The following is a 9,339-nucleotide window of genomic DNA, read 5'->3' on the forward strand; positions in this document are numbered from 1 at the left end:
ATCCTTGACCTCTGGTCTCCGGCTGGTGGAGGACTCTCACTCCCTTTATCCTTAGAGAAATAACTCCTGCATCCTCGCCAGAAACTGAAATCGTGTCTCAGTCACTCTATCCGTCTTTAATTTTAAGACATTAATGTCAAAATGCCCCAGACGGGTTATGTTTTAATGACCTCTTGACCTTCAAGCTGTGACGACAATCCTTCCCCGGGACTCAAACTGCAGTGCAGTCTAAACCCAGCTTTAGCCACAGACAATGTTGCTAAATTGCTAAAATGTATTATTATTGTTGTTGTTGCTAGTAGGAGGAGTCGAAGGAGTCGTAGTTATAAGTATAGTACGAGCAGTAGTACTTGTATCTTAATTAGCAGAAAATTAATAATTAATAATTAGTAAAGTAAAAAAAAAAATTTTTGTCAGACCATGATTACAAAAAAAAGGGTATCCTGGAGATGAGAGCGTATGGGATTATGAATAATAATAATATGAATTGTTGTTATTAATATTATTGGTATTATAAAAGTATGTTTTCTTTCTATGACTAAAAAGGTTCCAGTAGAAAAAAGGTGGCGAGTGAATTATTCTAAATAGTTCTGGAAACATACACAAGGCAAGAAATCTGTCATTTTGATATAAAAAAAATAAAATTAACAGATTAAAAAAGAATATTCTGCTTTATTATAATATATAATTCCAAAACATAAATTAATAAATCAACACTACAAATAAATAAATGTGTTTAAAATATTTAAAAATAAATCAATCTTCACTTTATCTTGCCATTGAATTCAATTGCCTATTTTTCTTATGTCACTCACTGAGAAATAAGGCTTTTTAAAATAATTTTTACCCCATACATTTTTTAAAAAGTGTCAAAAAAAGTCAACAGGAAAAACCAACAATAAGGCAAAACACAGCTTTTCACGTGGTTGTGGACTTTATTGGAGACTCAGCGCTGCTCTTTGCTGCACTCCACTGATAAAACTTCATCAAGGACCTGAATCCAAACAGGACTAGAAAATATACCACAACCTTTTTATAAATTCCGGGCAGGTAAACAGCTGTGTCTTTGGGGTAGAGCGTACTAAGCTGGGTAGCTACGTCACATGATGCACAAATGACCCCTGGTCCTAGATAAAGCAATAAATCACAATGTCTCTAAGATCTCTAAGTCTTGCGCTACAGGCTATGCTCAGCACACACCAGTGACGTGCGGTCAGGGGAGGCACCAGTCATAATGAAAAAAAAAATGAAAACGTAAGATAAATATTAACATTTTTCCTCTTATCTGATTTATAATTATATTTTCTGTATGATTCCAATCTTTTTTCAGATGTTCTCAAGTAAAAATCACTGAATTTGCGCATTTTCCTGATCAAGTACAAGCACGTACAAGCAAGGTACGGCAGGCAAACTCACCTCTGCACACGCAGTTTCTCAGTATGAATGTTTGTAGAAAGATTTATTATGTTATTATACACCACGACCTTCGACAAGCTGTGAAATGTCTTTAGCGTAAGCGTGTGATCGAATTATTCTCGCTGAATGGAAAATAAACCGTCGAGAAAAGTCATGAGGTGAGGCAGACAATCCTGTGCCTCACCTGAAGGGGGCATATGAGAGTTACCAGGTGCGAGTGACTGCTGTCTCTCTAAAAGCAATGTAGGATAAAATAAATAAGATAAATAAAAAAAAACAAGGAGAAGTTTCCAACAAACTGACAGAGCTTTTCGTGGAGAAGTACATGCGCGTGGGCTTCATTCAGAAATAAAGAAAAGACCACAAATTAATTTCAATTATATAAAAAAAATTAGATGTGACTATCAAGAATAAAAAACTCTTTTTGAGTTCGAAAGGAAGTCAGTGCCTCGCCAGCTGTGAACCTCACCGCACATCACTGGCATACATTACTGGTGCTGTCACGTGATTGGGTGAGGCAGGAGGGGGCGTGGCCAGATGTTGGCGAGGAGAACCCCACATTCTGGAGTGACTCAAACAGTTAGAAGCCAGTTTTTTAAATAAACACAGAATATACCGATGAAGTGGCAAAGCTTAATTGACTCTAAATGGGTTCATTAATGTCACGGTTTGGATAATAACACTATGTAGATACTATTATTATTATTATTGCATTCTAATATCATATTTCAATAAAATAATATAGATAAATCAAATAAATAAATAAATAAGCAATAGACAATGGATGGGTAGATAAAAATTAATAAAACTCATAGTAAACAGTCACGTGACCCTGACTGCATAAGGATGAGCGGTATTAATAATGAATGAAGAAATGAATATTCAAAATGTAGTACGTCTGTGAGGGAGTGTGCGGAGAGATTAAAACAAACACTTTAACTTTCGTCGACAGGCTTCTCAGTAAACTGGACCTGCTCCCTGATAGTCTGGCCAAACACCAGCATCTGCTTCTCGGTGTCGATCACACTCTGCAGGAGGACGGATGCACACACACACACACACACACACACACATTTAAGTCCTGGTAAGTTAAAACTTTTATTTCTTCGTTTGAAAATTCAGGTGCATTCAGGTGCATGGCGTTTTCGGGAACTTGCGTTGGATGCCGGTCTTTTTAATTACCTTGAGCGACTTCAGCGTCTTGTTGCCCAGCAACATCAGTGGCTTGTTCATTTCTGTTGAGAAAAACAAAAACGAAAAAAGGGCAATCGCATATATTCACGATGAAGGCGGACCTCCTCGAGACTCCTCATCCTCACCGACAACGCTGAAGGAGCAGACGATCCTGAGCTGCCCGATGGTCAGTCCGACCTCGCCGACGTAGCCGTCGACGTTGACTTTCCGCCCGAACGGGAAAACGCCGGACTCCTCTTTGCTCTCATCGATCTGCTCTTTCAGGCTGTGAGATATCAAAAAGTGGAATCTTTATTTTTTAACTTTTTTTTTAACCTCTCACTGGACGAACAGAGGACTCACCCCAAACTCTCGGCCGTCAGCGAGGACATCAGGTTGGGTCTGCAGCCGGTGTCGATCAGCACGTTCACATCGTGTCCCAAACACTGCAAACACATACAATTCATACGGCCTAATATTGATGTGGGATGGAGGACAAAAATATCGACAAGCGAAGCGAGGGGGCAAATGAGACCAGACAGAAACCCGTGGCTGCCCTTTTGTCAGCATGAAGCAAACAAAAGAACTGTTTCGCTGTTTTCATTATTTTGATGTGCAAAAATTTTAACTTTGTCACAAATTTCCCAGGTGTTTCTGTCTGTCGTCACTTTCGAAGTACATCTCAAAAATTGATAGAAATATTTCACTCTCAGAGGTTTCACTGACTTTCTGAAACAAGCGACGAACAATGTTTTTTGTGATATTCTCAGTTTTTGAGACGTAGCTGTGGTTTCTATTTCAGAAATCTCTGCCTTCCTGTTTTCTTAGATTTTTTTTTTCTTGTGTTGAACGTCCAGCTTTACTTCCTGTCCTTTTTTTTTTCTTCTTGTGATCACCTGTGTCTTATTGGGTAATTCGTCAGTCCTCAATCCTGTCGACCAATCAGCATCCCCGCCTGCCAACATGTGACCATGTCACGAGAGCGGCATCTTTTTCAATTGTGTTAAAAGTTCAATCCTGGTCTGATAGTTTGCTTTGGCTCAATCTTTTCCTGTTGTTTACTTTAGTTTCTCGGCATCCATCCCAAAGTTAACTTTATTTTAGCTTCACAGTTGGTTTATTTTCTTCTTTTCTTCATTTATGATGAATTTAAAGACATTTTTAACTAGGAAAAATAAAGTTTTTTTCCACTGACCTTGCAGGGCACGTAGATGAACCCCTCCTCTTCCTCCTCGTTTTCCTGCATATTGAAGCGGCAGCGGGTAAGATGGATGGCGTTATTGCCCGGCGTCATTCTTCCCCGTGACAGCTTGGCTTCCAGCAGACGCCGCTGCAAGATGTGATGCGGTTGCTGCGATGCAAAATCAAGGTGGTTGGAAAAAGTTGATGTGAAACTATCACCTTTTAGGGTTTTAATAAATTTAAAAATAAAACAGGAGTGTAAAATGCCAGATTATGCTTAAAATTTTTTCCAACATTTAGTAATGACAAATTGTCTTTTTTTTCTTTTTTAGAGAGACTGAGAAGAGAGGCCGATATTCAAATATTACGTAGCTTTATAATTTATTACAACATTAGGGATCAGCTCTGGGCCCCATCTTGTTGGCCAATGTATTATTCTAAATAGTTCTAGTAAAATAGATGAGGCAAAATCAGTCATTTTAATATAATAAAATTAACATTAGATAAAAAGAATATTCTGCTTTATTTTAAAAACAATTCAAAAACATAAAACCAGATCGTAATAAATTAGCAGCACATTAATAAATATAGTAATAAATGTGTTAAAATTAAAATAAAATGTAAAAAAAAAAAAAAAAAAAAGAAATTCCTCACTTTTTCTTGCTAATTAATTTGCTTTTTTTCTGTCAGCTTCAGAACACATGAAATTTAATCTATCAGCCATGTGACGTATGGCAGTTTAAAAAAACGTGACGTGAAACTAGAATTTCTTTAACATTTACCCTGCTGGTTTCATGAACTTAGACATAAAACACAACGATATCTTTGATTTGTTTTTTTAAAGGGGCAGATAAACGCATTCGATATTCAGTCAGGCAAAAGTGGCATTAAAATGTATTCTGATATCACGGATCATCTTGGTCACTATGGTGATAGATAGACAGATGACACTGTGATGTCTAGTGAGAGCAGGGAGCAGGTGGAGGAACAGGGGAGGTGAAGGTGTGGGAATGAGTGGCGATAAAGACAGTGGAGAGTAAAAAAAACAATTCAGGTGTGACAATAGAGATGAGAGCAGACATGTTGCCTGGTGAAGATCATGATCTCTTTGAGATTGAGGAGGATAGATAGGATCAGCTATAAGATAATACTTTATTGATCCCCTTTGGGGAAATTAGTTTGTCACAGCAGTGTAACAATAAATACCAATAAAAGAGACAATTAAAAGAATGAAGACAATAACAAGGATCAGGAACAGATAACCGAATGATAACAAAGATAAAAATAAACAGGATGAGAATGGGATGACAACAACGGGGATAAAAATAGTAGATAACAGAATGACAAGGATAAAAATAGATCACAAAATGACAACAATGATAAAAATAGATAACAGAATAGAAAACAAGGATAAAAAAAAACGAATTAGGACATGAAGTTAGCTGGTGTGAGAGAAGAGGATGCTGAGGAGAGGTTAGATGGAGGCAGATGATTGGCCCAGCAAGAAACAAAACGCAAATTTCTAAACGTACCCTGTTAAACCGGTTGATGTGTGAGGTTTTCCATTTGAAACCACGTTAAACTCATTTAAACAAGTTTATATATATATATATTATATTAACCACCAGCCATGTCATTATTACTCAGTCCTACTGTTAGAATGAAATATTAAGTTATTCCGAAATGGGGAAATTTCAATTATTTATGTTCACACATTTCATGTTATAATTTTAAATCTCCCGTAATTGCCTCTAATGTTTTTTAATGAATACCTTCGTCAACAATCGCGTGTACGTTCATCATTTTTAGCATGGAGTAGCTAACGCGCGTGTGACAATAACAGAGGAGAAACCATTCTGCTTATATTTATTCAATATAATTGAACAAATAATTGGGTTAATTTTAATTGCCATCATTACATATCAAGTGTAAATCGTGAGAGTCATAACTAAAGCGTAATTTAAACTATTTTATTTTGCCAAGATGAGGCGTTGACCCCCCCACTATAAAAGAAAAATGTAACATCCCGAATTCGGACTTTATTACGTAACCGCGACATCAAGGGAGTGCACGCGCGTCGCCTTTGATCTCCTACGCACCCCCTGATTGGACGTGCCCAGCATCTTCATGGCGTCCAGCGGCAGCAGCTCGGCGGAGTCCTGGTGCAGGAAACGGATCGCCTGCTTCAGCTTCCGCCGCTGCCGGAGCGCCGGGTCGGTATCTCCGCGGTTCTCCGTCCGCGTCCCGGTGAACATGTCCGTCCGCGGCGGGAGGCGGCGGGGGTTCTCCACTTTATCTTGACCGCTGCGGCCAATGACAAGGTATCCCCCGCTCGCTCTCTCCCTCTCTCTGTTTTGCTCGTCAATGAACACAGGTGTGACTTCCGGTTGTGACTTCCGGTGATGTTTTTTTCAAAATAAAACTCAGGCAAAATCACGCTAAACTCGGGTGGGCAATTATTTTGGCTAGCAGGCCACATTTCTTATTAATTTTTAAAAATGAAAATAGCATTTTAAATGTTTACATTTTTGGCATTTTATTTCAACTTTAAAATCGTTAATGATCGTATGAGATGAGATGAGATGAGGTGAGATGAGAACAACTTTATTTATCCCAAAGGAAATTGTTGTGCCAGAGTTTCAAGCAAAAACATAACAGTAATAGAAATAGTAGGAGGGAGGAAGAATAAGAAATACAATAAAATATGAATTGTCTTAACTGTTAACTACAAAGATTTGAACATTCCCTGCAGCTGAGGGAAGAGGAATTAAAATATGAATGTAACGACATTTTGTACGTAATCATTCATACAATATTAATCAAAATGAAAAAATAAGGAGTTTCGAAATCCAATTTTGATTGAAAATACTTATTAAAGTATTCAAAGAAAATACTTTGGTGGGCCAGATAAAATGGCAAAACATTATGGATCATTATGGATGTGGGCCATAAAATGCCCAGGTCTACTAAACCATACTTTGCAGGATTTTTGATAAATATATGCTTTGCTGGATTAACCTACTCAAATGAGATTAAAATAAACATGTCAGGTGCACATTTGACTGGATTAACCAAAAACATGGAATTTAAAAATGTTAAGATCCTTTTAAAACGGGCTTCTGTGTTAACGCTAAATAATAAGATAAAATAAGATAAACTTTATTGATCTCCATAGGGGAAATATTCCTTTGTCACTGCAGCGTAACAATTATAATGTCAAAAAGAGTAAATATGGATAGAAATATAAAGAGAAAGACAGAAGATAGCAAGACGTACATGAATAAATAGACAACAGATATATATGATATATAATAATTTATCCTTCATTATTCCCCGTGGGGAAATTTGTTCTCTGCAATTAACCCATAATGGATGGACCATATTCAGTAGGTCAGCACCAGGGGAGCAGTTAGGGGTTCAGTGTCTTGCACAGCAACACTTCAACACACTGGAAGGAGCCTGTTATAGAACCAGGAATGTTGGGCCCAAATCATATATTGTACATTTCTTTATAAATATATGCTTTTACCGAATGAAATCCATTCAATTTAAATGAAAATATGAATACTGGGCACAACTATGACCAGATTTTTTTTATCCTTTATATTTATATTTACATAAATATAGTGTTTATACTAAACTGTACATTTCCCGTTTCTTAATAAACATATACTTTACTGGATTAAAACCTTACAATAAAAATGAAAATAAAAATATTGGGCACATGTTTGAACAGATTAACCTAAAACAAGGAATTTAACCCTTACTTTAAGACCCATTCAAAACTTTCTAGTGTGTTTATACTAAATCATACATTTGCAGGCTTCTTAATAAATATATGCTCTGCTGAAATAACCATACATTAAAATGAAAAATCATCTTCCACCATCTAACCCTAAGAAAAACAAAAAAAACCAAACAAACACACAAATCCAGCACAAGGAATTGAACCTCTCTGTGATTTGTTGTCACAAATTAAACAATGAGAGTTGCAAAGGTTATATTTATGCATATCTGTTGTAAACCCATGTGAAGATATTGGAATCCATGGCACTGGTGACTAAATTGGGTTTCATACATTAAGAGGAAAGTACGTTGTTGGTCACTCCAGAAAACCTTCCTTTTGTAGAGTATACAAAAAACATAGAATTTCCATTTTCAAAGTAACCTCAAAATATTGAAAGATCTGAGCAGTCACATTTATTCAAGGTAGCTTACGGCTTCATTTGGCTTATAAAGGAATGAGGGTTACTTGGAGGAGTGCAGGAGTTTAAATATTTAGGGCGACCATTCAGATGATCGGTCGCATCTCAGTCGGTAGAGCGAGGCGTTGTTCCAGTCGGATCCCTGAAGCGTCATTGAGTTAAACAATAAAAACGTGTACTTTATTTCATAATTCTGGACATTTTAAGGTCCCCGACCTGCTGCAAGTTTTTGCACCCTTGCAGGAAACTGGAACATTTGTGTTTGCTGTTAATTATGTTTTTCTCTTTATTCATTACTTTTTGGTAAAAAATAAATCCTACTGGCCTCTAACGTGCTCTGAGGGAAGTCCAGTCTGTACAAAAAGTTATTTAATGTGTTTGGATTCATGCAAGACAAACCAGTTAAACCTCAATTCAAAAAGTTCTACAACACCTATACAAATACATGCATTCATCAACAGGACACCTATCACACATATGTCTGCAGGGATATTGAAGATTCAAGACTTTTTAATTGTCATGTGCATTGTAAGAATATGTTGATTCAAACAATGCAATGACATTCCTACTTTGTGCAGTCCTTTCACACCAGAACCAATGGCAATAGAGACGATAAGTGACAGTGACACGAGACAATATGGGTGACAGCACACAGAGATGTACTAAAAAAAGTACAGGCAGTTAATTAATAATTGCACAGACAAAAATGAAAGACTTTTTATTGTCATGATGCAAGCATAACGACATTTTGTACGGACTCCCGGCTAATCAAGGATTAAAAATAGACAAAGTATATACACAGATGGTTAAAAGTTGGTGGTCACAACATTTGTTTTATTTTATTTTAAAAGTCATGTAAGTAATAGATAGTAATACAATTCTAAACTGAAGGAGAGTAAAGCTTAGTGTTAGCAGTGAGTAGGAATTCAGATGTCTCACAGCCTGTGGGAAAAAAAACAGCTTGCAAGTCTTTTTGTGCTTGTTTTCAAACTTCCATGATAGCATTGATACTATATTACATAAAATAAAAAAGTGAGATTTCTGTGAGAGGTTGGCAAGTTCGGTTAGGCTTTTTAACCTGTTTTTATCTCATAAAATCAATGTGTGTGTGTGACATTCGTAGCCGGTCTTCACTGCATTGCCCACACTCCTCCCTGTTTTTTCCCCCACACGTCCTTGTTTTCAACATGGATGCCTTAAAATTAAATAAATCACCGGCGCGGTACGCCGGTAAACGGCGACTTGTTACCGAACACGTACGCCCGTAAGTCTCGGTCGCCGTTCGGCCTTTTTTTGGAGGCTTAAATATTTATTTTCTGCGGCGAAGGTAACGGACGGAACCCCGGAACAATACGAAAACCGA

General features: G+C 37.1%; 1 protein-coding gene across 1 annotated transcript; it reads right to left on the minus strand.

The window, feature by feature from the left end:
* Nucleotides 1-915: 915 nt before the first annotated feature.
* On the minus strand, nucleotides 916-6,442 carry LOC147232392 (nuclear receptor-interacting protein 3-like). Its single transcript, XM_086149217.1, has 6 exons — nucleotides 5,871-6,442; nucleotides 3,785-3,940; nucleotides 2,953-3,035; nucleotides 2,736-2,875; nucleotides 2,599-2,651; nucleotides 916-2,444 (listed from the first exon to the last, which is right to left on the minus strand). The coding sequence occupies exons 1-6, from the start codon at nucleotides 6,024-6,026 to the stop codon at nucleotides 2,352-2,354; spliced, it is 681 nt and encodes a 226-aa protein (XP_086005343.1). The 5' UTR covers nucleotides 6,027-6,442; the 3' UTR covers nucleotides 916-2,351.
* Nucleotides 6,443-9,339: the final 2,897 nt, after the last annotated feature.

This window comes from Fistularia commersonii, chromosome 7, assembly GCF_037954325.1.
Source record: "Fistularia commersonii isolate RoL2024-O1a breed Wild chromosome 7, RoL_Fcom_v1.0, whole genome shotgun sequence".
Lineage (NCBI taxonomy): Eukaryota > Metazoa > Chordata > Actinopteri > Syngnathiformes > Fistulariidae > Fistularia > Fistularia commersonii.

Bases quoted from the DNA above. Each gene is read 5' to 3' on its own strand.
- LOC147232392 (XM_086149217.1), bottom strand. From the start codon at position 6,026: ATGTTCACCGGGACGCGGACGGAGAACCGCGGAGATACCGACCCGGCG. The intron at 3,036-3,784 runs GTCAGTGGAAAA...ATGTGTTTGCAG, and splicing joins TCATCTACGTGCCCTGCAAG to TGTTTGGGACACGATGTGAA. The intron at 2,445-2,598 runs GTAATTAAAAAG...GTCCTCCTGCAG, and splicing joins AGACGCTGAAGTCGCTCAAG to AGTGTGATCGACACCGAGAA.